The sequence below is a fragment of the Barbus barbus genome (genome assembly GCF_936440315.1).
Source record: "Barbus barbus genome assembly, chromosome: 27".
NCBI lineage: Eukaryota > Metazoa > Chordata > Actinopteri > Cypriniformes > Cyprinidae > Barbus > Barbus barbus.
The window spans coordinates 17,606,130-17,633,267 of NC_136755.1; the positions used below are offsets into that span (position 1 = coordinate 17,606,130).

General features: G+C 36.8%; 1 protein-coding gene across 1 annotated transcript in view; it reads right to left on the minus strand.

The window, feature by feature from the left end:
- LOC306846787 (CUB and sushi domain-containing protein 3-like) overlaps nt 1-27,138 on the minus strand; it is a gene marked incomplete at its 5' end in the record, with an annotated part of 460,366 nt that overhangs the window by 130,485 nt on the left and 302,743 nt on the right. Inside the window, 3 exons of the mRNA XM_079380399.1 lie at nt 6,599-6,790; nt 10,183-10,339; nt 11,555-11,724. Of these exons, the coding sequence (XP_079236525.1) occupies nt 6,599-6,790; nt 10,183-10,339; nt 11,555-11,724 (519 nt within the window). The remainder of the gene's footprint in view (nt 1-6,598; nt 6,791-10,182; nt 10,340-11,554; nt 11,725-27,138) is intronic.

The following is a 27,138-nucleotide window of genomic DNA, read 5'->3' on the forward strand; positions in this document are numbered from 1 at the left end:
CTTAAAGCTTATTTTATATATATAAAAAAAATTCTTACTAAAATCCTCTTAATAATAAATGTTTCTCTTCATTTTGACACATTTTTGACTATATCAGTGTTGGAGATCATTGTAAATGGCAATTTTAACTTTAGCTGACTGCATATTTATTTCATTTATAATCATCATTAATCAAGTCGTGGCCTAATGGATCGAGAGTCGGACTTGTAACCCGAAGGTCGTGGTTTCGAGTCTCAGGTCCGGCAGGGATTGTAGGTGGGGGAGTGAATAACCAATACTCTCTCCACCCTCAATACCACGACTGAGGTGAGACCCTTGAGCAAGGCACCGAACCCCCAACTGCTCCCCGGGCGCCGCAGCATTGGCTGCCCACTGCTCCGGGTGTATGTTCACTACTGTGTGTACACTTGGATGGGTTAAATGCAGAGCACAAATTCAGAGTATGGGTCACCACACTTGGCCACACACCACTTCCCCTTCCCTCCCCAACATGATGTTGACCTCCGGTAACAAACAATTCTGAAAATATCAAAATCCGTCAGAAAAAAGAAAACATTACATTTTAGATGTAATACTAATCAAACATTTTGTCTATAACTGTTCTGGAATGAACAGTTATGCAGAAACACAAATTACCCCTTAACAATTTTACCAATAATCATTATCATTTTTAATATTTTTTAAATATTAAAAAAATATATTATAAGGGGATATGTCATCCGCCGGAACACCATGCTCTTGTACGCATGTACGACAGTTAGCAGAAGCTAGAGATTACGGTTTAGAAAGTTTTAAATATGGATATATTTTTCGTACAAAAAAAGCATTGATTCGCTTCAGAACGCTTTATTAACTTCAGAATGCTTTATTTGATGCACTTTTATTGGACATCAAAATCTCAAACCCCATTCACTGCCATTATAAAGCTTGGAAGAGCCAGGACATAATTTTTTTAAATAACTCAAATTGTATTCATCTGAAAGAAGAAAGTCATATACACCTAGGTTGGCTTGAGGTTGAGTAAATCATTGGGTAATTTTCATTTTTCTCTTTAAATATACAGTATATTTTAAGGTCAATTCACAATGCAACTACAGACAACGTATTTATGAAATGTGTATATTTAGGATTAATGTAACACTAGCTATGGAATTAGAATATCACTTCCATCATCATTTCCATCACAGAATGAATGGTGGTTTGAGATGAGAGACCGTTCAAGGGGTACAAAATGGCAGAATTTATCTGTGATGCATGCATATTTAGTAGACAACTTAAACTACCAAGTTTGAGTTGTATTTTGCATTATACCGAGTTTGAAGTGTATTTTAAGGAAGTTTAATATTTAAAAGTCCCCATAGTTGAAGATACACCCAACAATGGTGGCTTCGACTGGAACTGTTTTACCTCTTCTTGTTCCACCACTCCTCTATTCTTCTCGAATTCCCTACAAGCAGCCAAGGTGATTTGTCAGCTTCAAGTCAGAGCATCAATCAAATGAACAAATGAGCCTGACGTCCATGTTGATGCCTCCTGATGGCATTCAGACTAGCCACTTTTGCCCTCTGTACTTGGTTCATTATTAGTCGGCTTTCACAAGCACTTTATTAGGAAACTTTAATTGCAGGCACTCTCTTTTCCCCTCAGACCCCTTTTCTATCTTCCCCTATCCTGTCTTTCCTATTCTCCCTCTTGTAAAAAACTGCAAGGGCCGGGAGGAATAGTTTCAAGAGAGACATGCACCGTTTCTTAATGATTCCCTTTTCAGCAATTCCTGTCACTGAGCCTCATTTGCATAAACCATCTACATGACAAACAATGGACGCACAGCTCAATGAAGCCTGAATAACAGGGTTCAGATTGAGACTTGATTAATCTGAACATTAGAGTGTTTTTTAGACATCCGGAATAGAGGCATCTTCCAAACGTATTCCTCCCCAGCTTCTCGCTAAACCAACATCCTGCCATGTTCATCGCTCATCAGGGCAGCGTCTCAATCACGTGTCATTGGACGGTTAGGAGCGCTCAATCACCCCTGATTGGCTGCTCACGCGTTGAAAATCAATGCAGGAAGATTAGGAGTTGAAGGGGCCTCTGGTTTGAGGCTGAAAATGTGTACGTCCTCTCTTAGAGCAATTATGACAACATGACATGTCGAGCCGTCTCACGCTAGGTGTGTTTATGACTGTGCATTTCGGCCCACAGATTATGGAAATGCCGTTGAGAGGAATGCTGATTTAGCACTGCGGTGGTGTAGCTTCCGCTGCAGAAACGGGGGAATTGGAATGTCTCATTCACACCCTATACCTGTAAACTTGAATGAAAAAACAAAAATAGTTAAATATTTCATCTCTAATAAAAAAAAGGATACGCCTTCTCACTATTTTGATATATCTCACTTTTGCTAAAGGTCACATCAAATGACCCGCACATTTCGCCTGTCAAAGGAAGTGAAATATCCTCCACATTATTAAGTATGTATTATTAATGCTGGCAGATAAGCCTGAAAAATATCAGCCTGAAACGTAAAGGCTGATTAGTATTTTGCAAGCCTACCATCGGTTTTGGCGTAGAAATGAGACGAATGTGAGAAAAAACATGCTCTGTGTTCAACACAGGAAAGTCACTGTGTTTTATCTACGTCTGCCGCGTGGAAGCAATTTGGACGAGCGCTTTGAGTCTAATCAGACCTCATTAAGACTAAATCTAATAGTGAGCAAATCTGATCTTGGGTCAGTAGACATACCAATATCCAACTCATTGGAGGCTAAATCCCCATAATCACCATTCATCAGGAAAATGAAGGAAGTATTAGCGGGAAACACAGTCCTATCTCAACCCCTCATGTGCTACGCTTGATGAAGAATCATCTTCATAGCTCAACCGGGAACCCTGCATCAGCTACAATATTAACAACCTGCACCATTAATCGCAGATGGTGCGAGGGGCTTCCACCATCGCTAATTTTGTTAAGAAACATTTGCCGTTTGTTTTCATTTAAGAAGGAATTACTTTAAAAGGTTAAAGGCAGCATAATGTGGCCTTTTTTAGAGCTCTAATGTGCTTTTTCTTGAGCAAAATATGAGAAATATTGCTGCTATACTAGCTACAGAAATGGGGAGGGGCTTATACAGCAGCCCCTGATAATTATGACAAATGGCTGAGAGCAACACTGAGTTCAGTTACGATAACCAGAAGGAGAGATCAGGCTGGAATGATGCATACTCTCCAATACCCAAGTTCAAATGTGGTTTCTATGACAACAATAAATCTCCATGCACCAAAAGGACGTTAAAGAGGTCTGCCGTTCTGTAGTCCATGAATTTGCCTGTTTGCATATTTCTTTAATTTTTCAAATGTCAAACGTAAGCAATAATCACAAAAAACTAACAACAACAACAACAACAACAAAAACAATACAATAAAATATCGCTTTTTTATAATTGACAATTACTGATCTTATGTGATTTTACATTTTACATATATTAATTTGGTCACATTTTATCTCAAGGTCAGGTTCTCACTATCAAAAATGAAAATTCGGACTCTCGTTAATATGCAGCGGAGACTGACACCAAAGAGAAGAAATTGTTGAATAAAGTAGTTTTTATTTACTTTGCGCCCAAAAAGTATTCTTGTAGTTTCATAAAATTATGGTTGAACCACTGATGTCACATGGACTATATCCTTACTACCTTTCTGGGTCTTGAACATGGTAGTTCTATTGCTGTATATTCAGGGTCAGAGAGCTCTCAGATTTCATAAAAAATATCTTAATATAATTTGAGTTACAAAGATGAAAGAAGGTATTACGGGTTTGGAATGACATGAGGGTGTGTAATTCTTGACAGAGATGTAATTTTTGGGTGAACTATCCCTTTAACTAACTTATAACTATGACTTTTGCCTTAATAAACTCCTGTACTACTTTGGGTATTGGGTAGGATTAAGGGATCTAAAATATGGTCACGTAGGCATTAGCAAAATTAAATGCTCAATATGTACTAATAAACAGCCAATATGCTGCTAGCAATATGCATGCTAGTTAATAATGAGAATTAAAATAATGTGTTACTAATAATTGTAATTTTTTTATATGTTAATCTGCATATAAATTATGTTGTTAACCTTCAACATTCATATATTTGCACTTTTTTGCTTTTTGACCCCTTTTGCTTAAGGAACAACATTAGAAAAGTCAGTATACAGCACAAATCACCCGTATGATTCCTAATGCTACATTAAGCTCTGGTTGTGAACGAATGGGCCAATATATTGTACTGAGTCACCGTTAACAGTAATGATCCTTTGTAACTTCTATGTAATTTCCTTTTGTATATACAACACTTACAGTCCTGGTGCATTATTAAATTCATAGCCACATACAGGGTGGTGATAGTGGGGTACATTTACATTTCTCTATATTTGTAATAGAACATTTATATTAGATATTAATAAACAGATATTAAAAAAGATAATAATCATAAGTCTTTCAAGTCATTACTTTAAATCAGGTATATAATATAATATAATACAGTATAATACAGTATAATATAATATAATATAATATAACATAATATAATACAACCCGAATTTCCGGAAATGTTAGGACATTTCTTAAATTTGAATAAAATGCAAACTAAAAGATTTTTAAATCACATGAGCCAATATTTTATTCACAATAGAGCATAGAGAACATAACACGTTTTGTACACTTTTGTACACAAGAGAAATTGTACACTTTTATTCACTAAATGAGCTCATTTCAAACTTGATGCCTGTTACAGGTCTCAAAAAAGTTGGAACGGGGGCAACAAAGGGCTGAATAAGCAAGAAATTTTGAAAAGATTTAGCTGGGAGAACATCTAGCAACTAATTAAGTTAGTTGACATCAGGTCTGTAATATAATAGCTATAAAAAGGATGTGTTAGAGAGGCAGAGTCTCTCAGAAGTAAAGATGGGCAGAGGCTCTCCAATCTGTGAAAGAGTGAGTAAAAAGATTGTGGAATACTTTAAAAACAACGTTCCTCCACATCAGATTGCAAAGGCTTTGCAGATGTCATCATCTACAGTGCATAACATCATCAAAAGATTCAGAGAACCTGGAGAAATCTCTGTGCGTAAGGGACAAGGCCGAAGACCTTTGTTGGATGCCCGTGGTCTTTGGCCCTCAGACGACACTGCATCACTCATCGACGTGATTCTGTCATTGACATTACTAAATGGGCCCAGGAATACTTCCAGAAACCACTGTCGGTAAACAATCCTCCAACATGCAAAAAGGAAGCCATATGTGAACATGGTCCAGAAGCACCATCATGTCCTGTGGGCCAAGGCTCATTTAAAATGGACCGTTTCAAAGTGAAGAGGAGGGAGACCTTCCAGCGTGTCATCAGCGTTCAGTTCAAAAGCCAGCATCTCTGATGGTATGGGAGTGAAAAATTGCATACAGTATGGGAAGCTTGCATGTTTTGGAAGGCACTATGAATGCTGAATGTTATATCAAGGTTTTAGAGCAACATATGCTGCCCTCCAGACAACATGCATTTCAGCAGGACAATGCAAACTGCATCTATTACAAAAGCAAGGCTTCGTAGTAGAAGAGTCTGGGTGCTGAATTGGCCTGCCTGCAGTCCAGATCTTTCACCTACAGAGAACATTTGGTGCATCATTAAGCAAAAAAAATACGTCAAAGAGGACCACAAACTCTTCAGCAGCTGGAAACGTATATCAGGCAAGAATGGGACCAAATTCCAATACCGAAACTCCAGAAACTCATAACCTCGATGCCCAGATGTCTTCAAACTGTTTTGAAAAGAAGAGGAGATGCTACACCATGGTAAACATGCCCCCGTCCCAACTATTTTGAGACCTGCAGCAGGCATCAAATTTGAAATGAGCTCATTTTGTGCATAAAATTGTAAAAATTCTCAGTTTAAACATTTGTTATGTTATCCATGTTCTATTGTGAATAAAATATTGGCTCATGTAATTTGAAAGTCTTTTAGTTTTCATTTTGTTCAAATTTAAAAAACATCCCACCATTTCCGGAATTCGGGTTGTATAGTATAGTATAGTATAGTATAATATATATAATATACAGCTTAATGTACAGTCTGCTGGACGTTATATTGCAAAATAAACCCAGACAGAGAGATCAGGATCAATGCAAAGAGTCGGATTAGAGGGAAGAAAGATAAATTGGATTCATGAGGTTACCTGCATACAAGCACACCATGCAAAATATTATAACATATGCAAGTCACGCCCATTGTACAACATCAAATATACATTTTACTGTACTTTTCTGGCTTTACCAGACTACAAGGATGCAAATATGCGTGCTGTTACAAAGAAATCACTTTGCATTCTTTCAGTGTAATCATAAGGCTGCAAAATTTATTGATGTGCAAAGGCTTTTATCATTCTAGATTCATGAAATAGCGACTCTGTATTTTCACAAAATAGTCAAAGATGAGAGAATTCAAAGACTGTACTTATTCTGATTATACTCATCTATGACTGTGACCCTGCTTCAAAGTTCACTAATAATTTACTGCACATCTTTTATACATAGTTTGAGTCGCTGAAGTCTTACCGATGCAGGAAGGAAGAGGATTATCCCAGGCCCGCCTCTCTCCTGTCATGCATTTGAGCACGCCGCTGCCGTGCAGTGTGTATCCGGGGTCGCACTTGTAGATGATGGTGCTGCCAGAGAAGTGGCCCTGGTCGTTGACCTTGAAGCCAAACTGGGGCACCCCAGGGTCCTCACAGTGAGAAAGCTCAAAACCTGAAAGACATTATGGGTGTTAGCTTACTGATGGCTGTTCGACTCCAGACAATGTCAATATTTTCTTAAGAATAGTGCTTTTATTGTACTTTTTAGCCATTTATTAAACATCCCTGTATAAACCTGTCACAAATTACAAAAATGGAGCACTATGAGTTTAGTAAGACTAGATTCATATAAGACTGAGAACAACTGTACTGCATTCAGCTTTATGAGGTCATTACAGCAATGATTGCTGAAATTTTCCTTCGCCTGATATTTTCATGCTGCTCTATGGCAAAGCTGTAAAAGTTTGCCATTAATGTGATCATTAACGGCAGCAATTTGAAGTTAAGATCCTACTGGGCTAGTAAGCAGAGACGGCCCCTTGCTAAGCAGGCAGAACAATTAAGATTAAGTGCTTGGTTAATTTGGAGCCATAATCAGAACCAAAGCACAGACCCTCTCACTGTGCAACACATCCTGTTATTAATTGTATAGCTATTACTCCTTATCATTAAACAGCCTGCACTCAGAAATAGCTGAAAACACATGGCAACTCGCTCAGTATATCACAGAATTTAAATTAAGTACTACGTTTTTTTTTATAGTAACCTTCATTAACAAGTTATTAAACACTAGCATGTTGTGATTTCATATACATGCAAATATTAATATAAACAGTAGTTGCTCCAAGAAAATATGTATATGTATATACATATATACAGTTGAGGTCAAAAGTTTACACCCCCTTTCAGAATCTGTAAAATGTTAATTATTTTACCAATATACGAGGAACATACAACATGCATGTTATTGTTTATTTAGTACTGACCTGAATAAGATATTTCACATAAAATATGTTTACATATAGTTCATGACAGAAAATAGTTGAATTTATAAAAATGACCCTGTTCAAAAGTTTACATCTCCTTGATTCTTAATATTGTGTTTTTTTGTTTAGTGATAGTTGTTCATGAGTCCCTTGTTTGTCCTGAACACATAAACTCCCTGCTGTTCTTCAGAAAAATCCTTCAGGTCCCACAAATTCTTTGGTTTTCCTGCATTTTTGTGTATTTGAACCCTTTCTAACAATGACTGTATGATTTTGAGATCCATCTTTTCAAACTGAGGACAACTGAGGGACTCATTTGCAACTATTACAGAAAGTTCAAACGCTCACTGATGCTCCAAAAGGAAAAACATGCATTAAGAGCCAGGGCGTGAAAACTTTTTGAATTTGAAGATCAAGGTAAATTTAACTTATTTTGTCTTCTGGGAAACATGTAATTATCTTCTGTAGCCTTTGAAGGGCAGTACTAAAAAAAAAAAAAAAAAAAAAAAAAGATTTAGGCAAAATAAGAAAAATGTACACATCTCCACTCTGTTCAAAAGTTTTCAGCATTCACGATATGATGCTTTTTAATTAAATAACGTTCATTAAGTACCACATTTCAGCTCTGTAACACAAACAAAGTTCTTAAAGTGCTACAAAGACTGCGAGGGTGTCTCAGTTTAGCAAAATCCTCTTATCTCAGAGTTTACTTTCTCAAAAATAATAGGTCTCTTAAGATGACCACATGGGGTCTTGTATAGCTTATCAGCAGTCCACCATTAAGCTGCAAATTGTTAAGTACAGAAACACAACAGCACTTAGCATTAACTGTAGGTGGAGGTAAAAACTTCACTAAAATCTGACACCCGGCTTTGATTGCTAGTTGATTACAGGTTGTGGTTTCACAGCACGCTTGGGTTGAGATTAGGACTCAGCCAAATAAACAATGCTATTTTAATCAGCTACATTCTCCCCCCTGTCCTGGATCAGGTCTCTAAATTACAACATCTAGATACCGGAGGTGGCCCGGCTTCTCTGGCTCTCTCTGACCTTTATTATACACTCAAATGGCTAATCCTTCAGGGGGAATGGAATCGTAGACAGACAGGGATTTAGTCGATTTCAAGTGAGATAGCCCACCAGCAGGTTAATACTTTACCCCCCACTGGAACTAAAACCTTGTTGAATCCCACACTGCGAGCACAATAGCATTAAAGCGCACCAAATTCAGAACAAGTGCCTGCACAACTCTGGCTCTGGGCCAACAAAGCCAAGGTCAGTGGAGACACAGTCATGTTTCTCCTGGTCCACTTCCTGATAATCCCTTTGATCTGAACAAAAGCTGATTGTTTCAGGTGTTCTCATGCTTTTGTTATGTCCTTCCCATGTAAGAAAAAGCTTTTCCAATCTACTGGTTGCTGAGTTGTCAGGAAATCAAATCTTGATTTGAGGGTGACAAAGTGATGCAATTACATTTTGTAAATAAACCCTGTAATACAAGTATCATATGATTTCATGCAGATTTTCATTTGCTGAATGGCAATATTTTATTTGAGTTCATAACTCGTTGATAGTTATGTTATTCACAATAAAGCCTTGTTTCGGTTTCAAAATGACAGAAAATATCAGCAAGAAGCAACATTGAGAAGTAACAGTTTGCTGAACTCTATATTTCTTGACATTGCTGTATATTTCTGGCTCTAAACATTTACATTTTAATGGTTAACATTTTAAACCACACATTGTTTGCTTTAACAATATCTGAGATAAAACAGTTTTTAAATATGTTAAAAATCTATTTTAACACTGTATAAAATAAATTTTTAAACATTGTTAGCTTTTTTATATTAGTGTAATGGTTGTTAAATTTAATGATGTAGTGAACAAATATATATGTAAACATTTCTATACATGAACAACTGATCAGTTATATCAGCTATTATTAATTTCATTGATTTTAAAATGCACATAAAAATGCCAAATCTATGACCTTGTGTGTCACGGATATGAGAACTGCGCAGTAATGCATCAGACAATACACAGAAACAAATTAATTCAAGAGGACAAGGCCAAACATTAAAATACCACACATTGCACACAGCCCACCACAGAGCATCCATATAAAATGTAAAAACTGCAATTAAGAACAAATTCATCCAACTAATGCTCCATTATCAGCAAATGTATGGCCTGATAGCACAGAACAATGAAAAATGGTTTGGAAAGAACATGTAAAATAATGTGTCTTTGCGTCTTATATGTTTTGCTCACACTATCATCAAGAAAAACATAAAGTGGCTCACTAATGGGCAATTTGGCATATGCAAGATATGTTTGTAATATAGAAGCCATCATCCACTATCTGTAGGAAACACTCTGTTGGTCAAAATAAAGCAATAACATTCCATCTGCTGCCTTCTTCCTGTCATTCGTCTGCAATGTGAGTGACTCTTACGAGAAAGGTGCTTTTTATTAAGATGGACACTTTATTTGGTGTGAATAGCGTTTCTTTATTACTAAGGTCAAGCCCTCGTGTGCTGAAGTGTGTGCAGTGTATAGGGCCAATGTAATAACTTACTGGAATAGACCAGTTTGAAGCCTTCTCCAGTGGCCTCAGCATCACTGTAGAACTCCAGCCAAAGGTGATTGGAGGTGCTGATGAGGGTCAGACCCAGCATAGATGAACCGGTGAAGGCCCCCAGCATGTGAGCCGCATTGTCTTTACCATCATAGATCTGGAAGGCAGTAAGATCAAATGTAGATCACAAACAACAGCAAGATGAAAAGAAACTGCTGCCTAACTGTTAAAACTGTTTGTTCTATATACAGACAGACCAAAAAAGATTTAGTTTGAAAAGCCTTTCTAAGATATTCATTATTCTTGCTCTCTGTTTATCTGGATGTGTACAACAATATCTGCAGGACCCTCTCAGTTACACACTTGTCTTAAGATGACAGGAAAAATAAAAATGAATGTGACGTTCATGAACATGATCATTTAAACTGGCACAATTTTTACTTTTTAAATCCCTTTTCACATAAATGAGTATTCATTTCTTCTGTGGAGCTTGAAATTATTTAGCCAAAAATTACAAAAAGGCCTCATAAAAGAGGTCAATATGGCTTGTACACAACAGTTACTAACTGAAGCCATCTTTGTGTGTAGAACAGATTGAAATAAGTTTTTTTTACTGAAATGCTTGACATTTAGCCTTATACTGTGTTCACTGTAATTCGCTTCTGATAAAAGAGTCTGCCAAATGCATACATTTAAATGTAAATGATTCGTTCACAACAATAATGATCCAGAGTTCAATCATTGACTCAATGATCCAGTCGTTACAGTTAAAGCTCTCTGGAAGATTATCAGTGATTATCAACTTCAATTTCGCCCTGTGTCACACACAAAGCTATCAAGAATTTAGAAGGCTTAAACTGTAGCACATGATTTCTACGTACAACTTTTACTACATTTTATGGTGATTTTGAATCATTTTTAAAGCTAGACAAGCCCTGTCCACATTCACTTTAATTATATTGCAAAATAATGGCCCATAGCTCTTCACAGTTTTGCCTTTTATATTCTATAAGATGTTAAGTATATGAGTGAGTAAATTAAGAATTTATTTACTTTTTATTTTTGTTTATCCAAAAAAGGCTGTATCAAGACATTACTGTTTTTTTGCTAGTTGCATCTTTACATAGCCAAGTTAAGACTGCTCTGTGCCAGCTCAAAATTCAGTGTAAAGGCACAATGCCAAGACTAAGAGCCAGACGAAATTATGCCTGCTCAGATTCAAATCAGCCCCTGGTATCAAAGTATAAAGTTGTAATTGCTGTGTAACTGCATTTAAGCTATCTCTGAGCATTCTATGTAAAGACACCCAAATGTCTTCAGAAGCGCTTCTGTGCCACCTTTGCCTGTAAGTTTGGCATAAATGTAGAAATACCTTCAGAATGTCACCCTGGGCCAGATGGAAGGTTCTGGCAGAAATGTTGATTCCTTTCCCAGCCTGCACCTGTATGCTGTAAATACACTCGTGGTTGTTCTCGTAGTTCATGGGGTAATTTGGTGAAAGCAGAATCCCTTCATTGTTGATGACAGATGAGCCGCACTCAGCTACAGATGGGAAATAAAACCACGGAACATTGGGGAAAAATGGAGTAACACAAGCACAAAGCTAGTAATCAAAACGTCACCTACTATTATTATATAAAGATATTCAGTTAACATTTTGCTACACACAAACACACCACACAGACATATTGCTGCTGTAAAAGCTCAACGAGCGTTAATATAGATCTGACTTTCAAAAAGATTGGTCTGGACAGCACGAGTCTACGGTGCTCGTGTGACGGCGCGTCTGGAAACCGAAATCGACAGAGCTGAGTTGTGCCATTCGTAGCTTTAATTCAAAATCCCATGTTATTAGGGGATATAAGTTGGAATCTGAACAATAACCATCAAATTAATGGAACAACATACAATAAAAACAGGTGTATTAATATCCATCATGTATTCGGGTGCAGGAGAAAGACCAACATAAACCAACACGGCCCGGCTGATTTATTTAACGTCCCCTTGCCGTTTCTCTCCATGCCGCACCATGTTATGACGATATTACCAGTGTCATATTTTGAATAAATCACCACTGTTACTGCCTCCATTTAGTAAATTACGTACATACACCCCCCTCCTCGGTGAGTCAGCCCAGGACATGATGTGAATTTACACTGGGCAAGACTTCTTGCTTTTCCCATATGCCCTTCTTCTAATGTTCATTCAGTTTGGAGAATAAAAAAAGTAGTTAGGAGCAACGTGACTGACCACCATGAGGTCAAAAACTGACCCGTAATCTGAATAAGTGAGGCCGTCCCAGAAATTAAAGTGTGGTAGAAGGAGTTTTTTCAGTGCTTTGTTGCCTGTTTTGTTTAGAGCAATAAAAAAAAACCTAAGTGCAGTTTTGAAGTGGCCCGGGGAACGTGGTTTGGGCTGAGATTCCAAGCGCTCCTGTCAAAAGTAATGTTTGTGGATGGGAGTTTGGACTCCTGCTTCATTCACACAACCTGATCCAATATGACAGGCAACTGAAACTGACCCTTGTGTTTGGAAAAATGGGGAACTTCAGAATGCTACTTTCAGAGAGGAAGGCAGTATATTCAAAAATGATGGGAGTTTGAAAATCAAGTCAGATGCCAGAGCTTATGAAGTGATGTTTAATCTGACAGAGCAGGAAGTCTGATATGAGTTTGGGGGAAGCAGAATCTCAGAACTGGGAGACACTGAGAGGTTTGATACCTGCCCAGACCACATACACTTCTAGAACTTATTTAGGGTTCGACATTAACTCAGCTGACAGAATCCTTAAAAATCCTTCACATTTGCTGAAAAGTGACTGTAGTAAGCTATCTGAGGTTATTCCATGTGAACTCTTCTTACCAATTGTCAGAAAAAAAAAGATTGTTAAATTAAAAGGATTGTTCACCCAAAAATGAAAATTCTACCATCATTTACTCGTGCTGTTCCAAACGTGTATGACTTTCTTTCTTCTGTGGAACATGAATGAAGATATTTTGTGTGTGAATTATTTCCATGCAATGGCAGTCAAAGGTAACCTAAAGTGTTTGGGAAACCTAAACATTCATCAAAATATTTTGTACTCCACAGAAGAAAGTCAGGTTTGGACCAACATGAGGATAAGTACTGTACATTACATAATTTTCATTTTTGGGTGAACTGTTGCTTTAATTCCAATGATGGACCTGGTCATAATCCGTTGGCAATGTTTCACCTGGAGCCGTCCAAAGCTGTCACAGATACACACTCCATTCTCCATTCCAGTAAAGTCACAGACATAAACTACAACTAATTATACCTCTGTTACTCACATGATATTTCAAATGCATTAAATTTTAAACCAAATCAAATGAGATTCTAACTTGTGATTTCTCAAACTTAAGGCAATAATTATTCCTCTGAACCACACAAACTCATGCACAGGTCAGGAACTGAGCCCCCTAAGACTAAAATCGCCCCTGGCACAGACCTTTGGTCATTTGGGAACTTTCAGAAACACAGGACAGGTTTTATGCATACTTAACTATCATTACAAACATCTGTGGAAGGAATGAAGGATACTCAGTGCCGGATTCTGCACAGGCGATATTAGCAGTTGCCTAGGGCAGCAGTGTCCCCTGCGTGCCACTCATGCACACATCAGGTTAGCACTCCAATTCTGCTGGTAATGGAGCGATGAAATTGTCATACAGGACACGTCATCTTAATCAAATCACAAAATAAAATGTGCACCGCCTTCAACATACACACGAATATTCCGTTTCAGTTATAGTATTATTTTAAATTACTATAATTACTATAAATTACTTTTAAATGATGAAACTGTATGCAATTTCTTTGTCAATAAGATAATCTATGAAATAAGTAAATAAATTGTAAAATACAAGTAAATAAATTGTAGTATAGCAAAATGTATACAATAGTTTATTTATACATTACCATTAAAAAAAATGTGGGCATCTATGATTTTTTGAAAGTTTGATTCAACAAGGATGTTTTAAATGGATCAAAAGCGAAAGTAAAGACATTTATAATGTTACAAAAGATTTCTATTAATCAAATAATTTGCTGATAGATCTTTGCTTAGATTTCCAGACTGCAGCACAACAATTTTCTGATGTGATACTAAGGGTTTCTTTGGTCATTTGAATTCTCATTCTGATTCTGATTCTAAACAGAATGATTTCTGAAAGATCATGTGACACTGAAGTCTGATACTGAGAAATGGCTTCTTAAAATCACACACACACACACACGCACACGTTGGTTTTTGTGGTTTATGGGGACTCTCCATAGGCGTAATGGTTTTTATACTGAACAAACTGTGTGTGCTATTGCCCTACACCTAAAGCCCTCACAGGAAACTTTGTGCATTTTTAGATTTTCAAAAAAACACCATTTAGTATGTTTTTTAAGCCTTTTGAATTACGGGGACATAGGCAGTGTCCTCATAAACCACCTTCATGTTGTAATACCTCTGTCATACCCATGTCATTATACAAATTTATGTCCTCAAACCACATAAACATGCACACACACACACACACACACACACACACACACACACGTGTGTGTGTGTGTGTGTGTGTGTGTAAAGATAGTACACAAACACTTGTGTCTACAAGTATTGCACTCTTTCACAGGATACCATCATAAGCAACAATCAGCTGGATAGAGTGAATGTGACATCCTCTAAAAAAAAGATAAATGTGGTCATTTAGAAAAATGGTCTCATTTAAAACAATTAAACGATGAATGAAGTGCATTGTGGAGCCTAACACTAATCCCTATTCTCTTGCAGACTATAAACAAAACACGCATCAATCAAGCAAATGGTTTATACACAGTGTTTAAATGCATGCATACGAAATGGCTGCTGCAAACAAGTGTCTTGTTGCTAATCCAGTGGGAAAGGATTCTTGTCTGTTGAATCTTTGTGTCTGATTTCTTTAAGCCAGTCGCCTGGCACCATGAAAGGCCAATCTGATAAGATCTGCTTCTGGTAAAGAGACAGGAGGCTTTACTTCCTTTAGTGACAGCATCATTTGTGTGGTATACAGAAAGGATTCTGTGTGCTCATGTAAGCCACTGAAGCAGTTTCAATCTGTTTCTTCTAACATTAAGGCTCCTCTCAATCGGCGGATGAGAATTCAGACAACAGTCACAAGACACAAATGTCCGCCTCTATCAGATGTTGCTGTTTGGCACGCATTTATTGTCATTCTGTGTAGTCGTGCCTGATTCTTCTTTGGTTTGCTTGGAAACAGACAAAGATTGTCCAGATTGTCCAGAAGGCTCACTCACACAGAAGTGGATGTTTCAGACCATGGCCGCATGAGCAACGACTGCCATGAGCTCAAAAAAATAAATAAAAAAAGAACAACCGGAATCCTGAATTTGGCTAACTAACTTTTGAAATGGATCTGATCATAGAACATGTATTCATACTGCAAATAAACTGTAGATAGAAAACAACACTTCAAAATTGTAATGGTGCAAATGGTTTCTAAACCGTGCCAGACATTCATGCATATCATTTGACTGAATATGAAAAAAATTTCATACTTTCAAATGGAAAGAAAATATAAATAATTTAATTGTAGGCAATAATGTTGTTATATTCAGACAGGAATGAGATGAAGTTTTAAGTGAGCAAGCTTATAGAAAGTATCAAGTTATTTTTAGAATTATTTCTTATCTTATAGCAGTAAATTTAATATTAAATTTAACGGTATTACACAACCCTGAAGATGCTATTGCTATAGAAATATAAAACATGATATAATCGGCAAGGTAGGAAACAGAGGAAGAAATATCTGGTTACCATATTTATTCATTATTCACAGTCTTAGTCATAGTCATAGAAAAAAGAGAGATATTTTCAGAAAAAAAAGTTATGAAATTTATGTTTGGATGTCAAATAAAGCAAAAAACAAAAGTGCATCAGCAAGTGCTAAAATGCAGGCTATTGAGGCTTTACAAAGAGAATGAATTATGAAAAGCTGTATTCACATGAACGGCCTGCATTTGTATTACTCTTATATATGTAGCCACAAGCCTTAAAACCCTTTGTTTGTCAAACCCACAAATATGAAACCCACAGCTGTAAATCTCTTGAACAGAACATGCTTCATTTCATACTTTCAAATGGAAAGAAAATCTAAATAATTTAATTGTAGGCAAAAATGTTGTTATATTCAGACAGGAATGAGATGAAGTTTTAAGTGGGCAAGCTTATAGAAAGTATCAAGTTTTTTTTTTATTATTTTATAGCAGTAAATTTAATATTAAATTTAACAGAACATGTGGCAGTCGTGGCCTAATGGATAGAGAGTTGGACTTGTAACCTGAAGGTTGTGGGTTCGATTGTAGGTGAATAACCAACACTGTCTCCACCCTCAATACCACGACTGAGGTGAGACCCTTGAGCAAGGCACCGAACCCTCAACTGCTCCCCCGGGCTGCCCACTGCTCCGGGTGTATGTTCACTACTGTGTGTACACTTGGATGGGTTAAATGCAGAGCACAAATTCAGAGTATGGGTCACCATACTTGGCCACACACCACTTCCCTTTCCCCTTTCCCTTCTAACCATTATGAGTTACACAACATCTCACACAAACCTCCTCAACAGGAGCTTGGCAATATAAGGCTGATATGATGAAAGGCAATGTGAAAGTTCTTGTACTGTATATCATAACCTGTATTTCCATCCAGCATGTCATCTGGTACAATAACAATGAACTCACTGATACAGCTCAGTGCCTACTGAGAGGCAATTTTGCTACCATTTCTTTCATAGGATAGAGGTGAGCGGACCGCTTCAAGTGCAAGACGTTATTCTAACTCATCTACGCATTTATCATTATCGAAGCATCATGGGGTGCACATTGCTTAATTCCCTTGTAATTTGGCTGTGCAGTTGCCAGACATCTCAGACGGCCAGCGTAAGAAATGGTTTTCACAGCAAATGATCCATTGGTACAGGGTTCACCGAAGCCACATTTCACTTTGCACTTTTTTCCCTTAAGACAGGGTTGCTCTGTGTTAATCTAGCTTAATCCTTGGAGTAAACAGTAAAAAAAAAAAAAAAAAAAAAAGGTGGCAAGTCTTGATGGTATGACTAGACGTTCCATCAGGGGACTTCGATATTTACCAGGCCTCTTGTAAACACGGGAAACAAGCACATTTGAAATTGGGGTAGTTTGGGAAAAACAAATCAATTTGAAATGCAGTAGCAACGCAGGCGAAACATTGCTGAAATTGCTTTATGATGGAATATGACCTTCTGAACAGCAGGAAACAAAACTGAAGGTAAACCAAAACTGATGAATCTGCAATGCAGTGTTTGTGAGGGTCAGAAGCTCGAAACTCCCTGACAGATAATCAGGTAAACAGAATTCTGAAACACAATTTAAATTCCAAACACATCACACCTGTTCACACACCAGTTAGGAGGTGTGCCTCTGTGTGTGTGTGTGTCTGTAGAGCAAGTTGAAAGGGCTTACATAATCACACATACACGCACACACATACACACCAAATAAATACTCATGTTCTTTGCATTTTTCTATGGTGGACTCATTAAGTAGCAAGGTCAACAAACAGCACAAACAGGAATGGAACTAAACCTCATTGGAAAACACCTAATGTTTTTATTTACTCGTGCAAACGGATGACAGATCAGGGTTGCCAGGTCTGTGTAACAAAACCAGCCCACCTACTACCCAAAGTCACGACAAAACCTAGCCCAATCACGTTCTGTGGGAAACGGGCTCAAAATCACCAAAATCATGCCAAAAACAGGCAGCAATATAAAAGTATTCCCATTCCACAGAAAATCACAGACTTGGCAACACTGGAACAGATAAGTAGGATCACAGACAGACAGATAAATAGACAGACGGATGGACGAACAGAACAGAACCAAACAGAGCAGAACCAAACAAAACAGAACAGAACCGAACAGAGCAGAACCAAATAGAACAGAACAGAACAGAGCAGAACCAAACAGAACAGACATGACAGACAGATCTTGCCATCCACGCTTTCCGCACAATTCCTTGTATTGTCCTTACGGAGCACTAGGATGGATTAAGCTGGCAGACTTTTTTTTTTACCTGATGATAATCTGTGGAAATCCTTTTGTTATCCTTTACTCCTAAATTAAAAGCAAACTGCTTAATGCGGCACAAGATGAGATTTTGCCATTCTAAACCCCTCAGGGAGCCCGACACAAAAGTGAAGTCACAGCTACCCAAGCCCGTTGTCAGATGACAGAATATTAAAGGGAGCATTATTGACATTTTTCATAAGCTTGATAGGCCTAAAGTTCACTCTAACGGCATTGTAACCCAATTATACTGATTAGAGGAGAGCTGTGCACTTCTCTCTGTGGACTGCGTAGAGAGAGGAGAGGAAGAGTCCAAGGAAGAGGCTGTTGTATTGAAAAGACCAAAGACAGGCAACTGACATTGAAAGACATAGTAAGAAAGTTAAAAACCCTGCTGGGTGAAGTATCTGAAAGACATCAATACAAAACGGACTGACTGCAAAGTTTGTTCAATGCTCAGAACAAAACCATGTACAGTATCTCCTCCAACACATGATTCCCTAACCACTCATTGATTGTTTTCTGCTGAATAGTCCTTCTGGTTGCTTTGAAAGTCCTGCAGTTCTCAGTCTCAACAGCATATGAAAAATTGTATTTTCTTCGCAACAAGATATTGGCATGAGAACCATTTATCATCAAAATGCATTGCTCCATAATGAGCTGCCCATTTAGGGTACTACGCAGTTTAGCATGACAGAAATATACAGTGGGAAGAAACTCTAAAGCTACTAGTGAAAATATTTTTGCTGTAGAGCAAAGAAATCTGACCTTTGCACAAAGGAGATTCCATAGTTATTAACCCCTTTCACACATAGCCTTTACTGGTAAATTAGTGTTTAAAAATCATGTGCGAAAAGGATCTTTTCAAAAATACCAGTAAATCAGTTCTGGCAGTTTTCCATTGTAACATTAATAGTAAATTACCGGTGTGATTCTATGTGTGAACAAAGAAAAGGATTAATGGTACATGTAACAAGGTCAGATGCACTGACATAAGAAGTCTGCTTTAGGAAGATCATAAAGCTCTGTCGGAGATGTTTACAGTAAGGCGTGCTGCTTTTAATAGTATTTCTATATGAACGTGCTTGACAAATGCATGACCGTAACACTGTGTCTTGCACTTGAGACCTTACCTTCTTTTCTATTCATCAGCACTGCAGCTCCGCAGTTACTACTGCATACTATAGTAACTATTCATATTGTGTTTTTAAGAGCAAAAACATGTTTTGTGTGATCATCCCCTTACACCTATCACTGGAGTAAAAAAAAAAGAAAAGTGAAACTGGACAGATTGCAAAATTAACGTGCTTCTCCTCATCCATGTGAATGAAGAAAACACTGCAGTGTTTAAATATAACTTCTGATGAATGACATCACAGAATTTACCAGTATTTTGTAATTGATGTGTGAACATAATTTACTGGTAAAAGAACGGAATGTGATTGTTTGTATGAACAGCATATTTGTGTATTTACTGGAAAAGTTAATTGGACAATTTTATGATAATTTACAAGGGTTAAAAGGGGTTAATGTGATTAATGTGAAAATAATTTGCTTATTTAATTAAAGACCTGGAAAAAAAAATGCAGAATCTTAAATATTTCTTAATACATTTTAATAAAAAAAATATATATATATTTTTCAAAATCTTAAAACTTTCTATTGTCGCAGGTTACATTTATATTTAATTATGAATAACATATTTCCAGTGTGGTCTCTGACTTTTGGCCCCCTCAGTATGGATTACTGTTCTGGATTCAAATATGAAATGCTTTACCTTTTTACAACATGACAAAATGAACGAATCCAGAACATATAACCTGGAAAAACATTTTTCTGTATGACAATTATCAATTAAATCATATATTTCTTTGCTAAATAAACAAAATCATACATGGAATGTTAGTACACTAGCTCCAATTGCACAATAAGCACAAGTTTGCGCAGGTTCTTTCCATAAGCAATATACAGGCCTACAGGCCTTTCTCCAGAGTCCAGACAGAATGCAACTGCTTTTATCTCTTTTACAGCAGAAATTGTCTTTTGATTCTCTTAAGAGAACCGTGCCTCAATACACACTCTCTCACAGCTTTGCAAAATACACAGACACAAATTACAGATAAAGCATTAAAGGGGTCATATAATGCTATAGCCACTTTTACAAGTTGATTGTGCGGAGATGTGTGTTGGTAGTGCCTGTACACAACCATCCTATAATGATAAAAATCCATCCAGTGTTTTTTTCATATCTCCTAATATGTTTTCCCCTGTCTCAAATCGAGCTGTTCGTCTTGTGACGTCACAAGATCGGAGGCCCCTCCCACGATTGTTGATTGACAGGAGCGTTTCAACACAGACTCGCCCTGAGCGAGCTGTCATCATAGTCCGCCATTGTTTATATGCTGGAGCAGAATGGCATCTAAGCGATCGTGGTGTTCTGTTCTTGGGTGTAATAACGAACACAGCAGTCATTTTGATGTTCCTAAATCAGAACCGCTGAAGACGCAGTGGCTGAGTTTTGTTTTCGAAGGGAATAGTCCCCCAGATCAACCTCAATTCTTTCATGTTTGCGCGAATCATTTCTCACCAGACTGCTTTATAAACGAGGGTCAGTTTAAAGCTGGTTTTGCCTAGAAGCTGCTCCTGAAAAAAGGATCGGTACCAACTATTCGTGTTTCTGCTGCACCTCCAGAAGAAGTGAGTGTAACATTTTATTAACTTTTATATTAATCTTTGCTAATCGCTTGCATGTTTCACCATGAATGTGGCTAAAGTTTACACTAACTTTCATTATGTGAAATCAAGTGTTCATTACGGCCTGTTTTCTATGTACGACGTTCTCAATATAATTCATAATTCCACGTTTGTAATGAACAACGCGTTATGGTTATTGTGTTATTATAAACTGTGTATGCTATGGTAAAGTTAACGTGGTAACAGTACATTAAGCTTACTTTTGTAGATGGTTTATAACGGTGTCTGTTACTGATTAATAAGTAATAAAAAAACGTGTTGTAACAGTTATAACTGCATGAAGATGAATGGTAACTTTAACACAATACCTGCAAAATACTGTTTACATCCTGCAAATGCATATGATTCAAGACTATAAATACTCTCATTTTGTTTTCCAATATAACAACATAAGTTATGTTATCTGATCACTTATTTGCTTTTGTATAGGCTAGCACATCAGAAGAATTGGACATGGCGCCAAAAGATACCAACTGTTGTCAAAACCACACTCCACGTGTGTTGTGTCACGCCCCACAGAGCAGAGGGGGCGGGGTGAGCAGAGCTCATTAACATTTAAAGGCACATGCACTGAAATGGCGCGCTGAACAGAGAGCTGTTTTTGACCAGGTAAAATGAGTGTTTTCTTACAATACTAACGAGAATTTTTAATTAAAGTATATTACAAACTTTTCATTTAGACCCTAAAGAATCATTAACTTGTACAAAAATGGTATTATATGACCCCTTTAAGAATAAATGATATAATTTGAGTTTGGATATAAGAGCATCTTCAATCATCCACTCAGGGAATAAGTATATATGTTAATTTCATAAAACTTTTTTTTATTTTTTTATTTTTTTTTACAAGTAAGACAGAACAAGATGTTGAAGTCCATTCCCAAATGAGAAACTCAAGCAGTGCTTTAATCACGAGGATTCAGTTAATGTCTCTCCTTGGCATTTGCAATAGAAGCACTGAAGCTGAATACATTAAAAATGTACAAGACGTGCCCTGTAAGATATAGCTTGCAACAAAGAAGCCTTAAAAATAGAGTTTTAATATCTATGCTAATGATAAAACCTTCCTCTACAGTGAAAAAGGAATGAACAAATGGTGGAAAACGAGATGGTCATGAAAGTTTTGCCAGCTAGATCGACGGGGATCAACATATTGAACAGTTTTTCACAGCTGCAATTAAAGTTTAGAATACATTATGAATTACGAATGATATGAGTGATGGTTTCACATGAATAATTGATAAGGCGATTATACATTCATAAAGCATGTCATCATATACTGAGTCATGTGACTGGGCTGCAACCCCCCTCAGAAACATAATTTATCAATCCATGCCTTTGGCTATGATGAATATGTACCAGCATGCAAATCAGCAATTTGACACATTCTAAAGCATAATTTTTAAGAGGTAAGCAGCATGTTTAGATTGAGCGAGAAATAAAAAATTTCCACGTGATCATGGAAACAATGATTGTACACTCCATCTGTCCAGCCCTAGTAAATGAATAATGATACTGCTAATAATAATTTTATTAAGACAAGTACTACATAAAATATCTACCATCAACTCCACACATTTTCACATTAACGCCACATCCTCCTCATTTTACATGACACTTTAATTTATTATCAGTCATTATAATCATTAAAATACTTAAGCTATTATTTATACCTAAACTATTGAAATCAATGACTGAGTTCCTTCTGTCTCAATCCCTTCACTAGTGACTAGAGCTAGGAAAAAACAACCATTTATATCCAAAATATCAAGGGAAAAATTCCATGCCATAAGTCAAATAAATAAAATACAATAAAATATTGAATCGCTGTCAAAAAAGAATGATGCTTTGTGCTTCTAAATGGTGCAGTTACAATATCTATCAGCAGGGACTGATGGGGTCATGCTAACCTTGAACCCTTAGCTCCTTCCAAGGTTTCTTCCTCATGTACTAAAGAGTTCTTAAGTAAGTTTCTGGCACTGTTGCCATTTGCTTGCTTACCGCAGAGTTTTTAAGGCAGCAATCATTGTAAAGCGCCTTTGACAAAAATTGTATTGTGAAAAGCTCTTTCCAAATCAATTAAACTAATCTGAATAATCTGAGGACTTTAGCCTTGGATATTTGTTCGAAGCACATGATCATCACTGAATGCATTATACAGCTCTGCGTTTGAATTATGACTTTAATTGAAATATGGCCTTTGTGGGCAGCTTCTCATTCTTTAGACCACTGCCTGAGGTTATATAAAGACACTAATATCTTCATGTTTCACAACATCTGGACCGCTGGCAAATGAATACCTTCCACACACATAAAGTCACTACTTATAATGTGATTACCACGGTACAAATAGACATTCTTAATCTAGTCAAATCTTGTCTATAAACCAAACCATCTGTGTGAGTGCTTTACTTGCAAATCCCAAGGTGCTTAACATCATAAACCTCATGCCTGCTAAAATGGAGATGTAATACTGATTTATCACAGCATAATCTTAACCATTCAAAAGCAATACCTTGTTTTGCATAATATGTGTTAACACTCAACTTAAGTGATTAACTTGACGTTAACAGTATGTATGTGTCGGGGAAGATGCCCTATGGTCTCCGATTGAGAAAAAGTGTAATGTGTGATCAGATAATGTTATTCTTGCAACCCATTGAACAGGCTTGATTCGACTCATAAATGTCACCTGCATATGATTAATAGCACTATAAGAGAAAGATCGGATGCTACAGGAGAATTTACCAGCGCAAAAATTAATCTTAAGAAATAAACTAAAGCAAGCAAGGTGGAAAATAGCTGGCTCATTCTCAGTGGTTCTGCATTGGCTTTAACATATTTCTCCTTGAACGGATCTGTGAGGTTGTTTACGGGGTCTTTTTGACCCCAAATGACTTTCGCTCAATTTTAAAAAAATGTTCCCTTTGTCTAAATGGTATGAAACCTTCTACGGCTCTCAACACTTTCTAGATCTACAAAAAAAAAAAAAAAAAAAAAATTGGAATGATATCTGTTTTTATGTTAGCGTGACAAAATTTGTGACACTCGTGGCTTTCGGGGTCTCTGGAGACCCCGCAATCAAAATAGACAAAATTCATCATCAAAATCAGAAACAACGCAGAACACATCGACAGAAATGGCACAAATAAAGTGGCACACTTCCACCAATGCAAAAAACATCCACAATGCTAAATTATATTGCTCACAACACACACACACACATATAGAGGAACACATTTTTGAGACTATAAAAACTGTTCTCTTATCATTTGTAAAATAAAATCATCCAAAATGCAGTACCACCACAAAAATAAATTGGTGACACTGACACATTGAAAATGTGCACACTCTCACACACACACACACACACATTTGTAAGGCTATAATTTGTCAAATAAAATCATCCAAAATGCAGAACCAACACAAATATACAGTGGTGACACTGACAGCGACAATGTGTACTCACACACTCTCTCTCACACACACACACACACACACACTTATTGTTCCTCGTTGTTTGATTTCTTTTACTAAATTTTATCTTTATACTGCTTTATTTGCTCACTTGTTATTGCTGTTCAGTTCATGTGTTCATATGTAATATAACTGTTAATTTCTGTTCATTTTTGTTCTGTTACAGTTAGTAACTGAAATATTGATTAAAATTGTAGAATTATATTAAAAATAGATAATTGAAATAAATGATAAAATCTTATTGAACTGGGGGTTTTTCAGTACAAAAAAAACTTTGACAAAAAATATTTTATTTTTGTTATAATATTTAGATATGAATCCAACTGAATCCAACTTGTGAAAAGATATCTTTCAGGTCTCTCAAATAGCAAATAGCATATAGTGGAGCTCTATGGCCATCTAGTGGTTAAAGTGATATTTTTTTATTTTAAAACGGCATTTTCCAAAAAATGGGTATAAATGTTACATTAAATCATTTAAAATGATCCATGTTATCCCCATGAATGAAAGTTAGAAATCTGGGCCTTTTATAAAGTGAATTTTACATCAAATGCTGTTTTTTTGTAAATTTGTAATTTAAATAAATATTTGTTTATTTATTTATAGAAATTTAAAAGATATCATGAATCCTCCAAAAACTGCACAAATGTTGAGTAAAAACATTAACAAACAGAGTAAAATTACATTTGTAAAAAAAAAAAAAACTATTATCTTGTTACAAAATTAAATGTTATTGTCTGGGGTCTCTGGAGACCCCCCCCAAAAAACTATAGGGTACAGAGATTAAAACCATCAGAGGGTTAAACAAACATATTGGAGGAACTTTTTAAAGCTCAGCTGGGTAAAAGTTTAAAGCTCAGCTGGGTAATTTCAGTGCCACCAGTGTCAACAAATGCAGTTGAAAAAATAAATAAACCCTTGTTGCTCATTGGTCAGACAAAACCCAGGGCCCCCCCCCCGGGTCAGAGGGAGTTCAAATTGTGCCATTATGTCTATATTGTGTCTAACACGCATGCTTATTCTAACCCCTGGCCCTAATTGTTGCCTAGAAGGTCCATTTGTCCTTATTTTAAAAAAAATATTTTTTTTTTCTTTTGCAATGTAAAATCAATATTGGTGATGGATGGGAGGGAAAGCTGCGGCCTGTGTTACTCTCAAGTTATTTTGATTAATACACCACCTTTGTCTACCTCCCCTCAAGTGGAAGGTATGTTTAAATCCAAAACTAAAAATACTCTCAGCTCCTCCAGGTGTTAGAGTCCAAAGACGCAAACTCATGAGGCATTAAAAAAGTGGCAAAGATGAAAGGGATAGTTCACCCAAAAATTAAAATTACCCCATGATTTTATCACCCTATGTTGTATTTTATCCTATGTGTATATGACTTTCTTCTTTCAGATGAATGCAATTGGAGTTATATATAAAAAAAAATGTCCTGGATCTTCCAAGTTTAATAATGGCAGTGAATGGTGGTCTAGATATTGAAGTGGTTGACGCTTCAACGTACTACAGTACTGTAGGTGGCAGTATTGAACCTTAATGATGGTTGCCACCTGTTATAAACCGGAAAAAAAGCAGAAGATAACAATGCAGTGTGTAGCTACTACTGTTTTACAAAACCATGTCAGAGAGGACAGACAAAAGTGAGACAGTCTATATATGCTCGAAAAAAGTTTGCTCGCCAGTGTGGGAGTTTTTTTTTGTTGTTGTTTTTTTTGGATTTTGTAAATATAAAAATGTGTTAGAAACCCCAGTCTGCAGGAAGTTATGATTCTTTTTGTGTGCTTTTGTACAGTTATGGTTAAAAGCTCTATCTCTGCCTACCTACACTCATATTTCACTGTGATTCAATGGCTAAAAAAGAGAAAATACAAAATAAACAGAGTTAAAGATGAAACTGACTGATAGTATTGCTTTTTCCTCCAGAAAAAAGTTTTTTCCTTTTTATAGGTCACAGTAATATTGCTATTGTGAATTCTTTTGGCCATGTATTGAAAATCAGATGTTGTGTCAGGCCTAATCGATGTGACAAGCAAATGAGCGAAAAAAAGATTACTTTTTTTGTGCCTAGTGCCATCTCCGCAAGAAGCCCATACATAGATCTGCCACTCGATGTGCTAACTTTGTTTGGACGTGATCCTTTATCACCAGAACTGATTAGTTTTCTAGCACTGGATAATGCAACACAGAAAGAGAATTGTGAGGACACAACCTACTGGTTGAGGGTAGAACAATATAAATAAATAAATTTGAACACAAACAGCCATGATAAATGCAGTTATTACTTTTCAATTAATGTGAAAAATGGCCGGTGACCCCTCATGACCAGAGAAAAGTGTAGAGTCACTAGCAAACCTCCGAAAGTTCTCCATTATTATAATTGCCATTTTGTTTATGCCCCTGTCTTGTGACATGCATGGCTAACTTCCAATTGATGCCGCTTCAGCCCACTCTGTCTACGTCTGAGGAATGCTTTATTGCCGAGGAGTCACTTACTGACGCCGGTGAGCAAGATACACTGAGAGATACAATCAAGAAACACTGAAACATGACAATAGCAGCACTAAATCACTCCAAATGCTCTGCAGGAGCCAGCCAAGCTGAATTGTGAA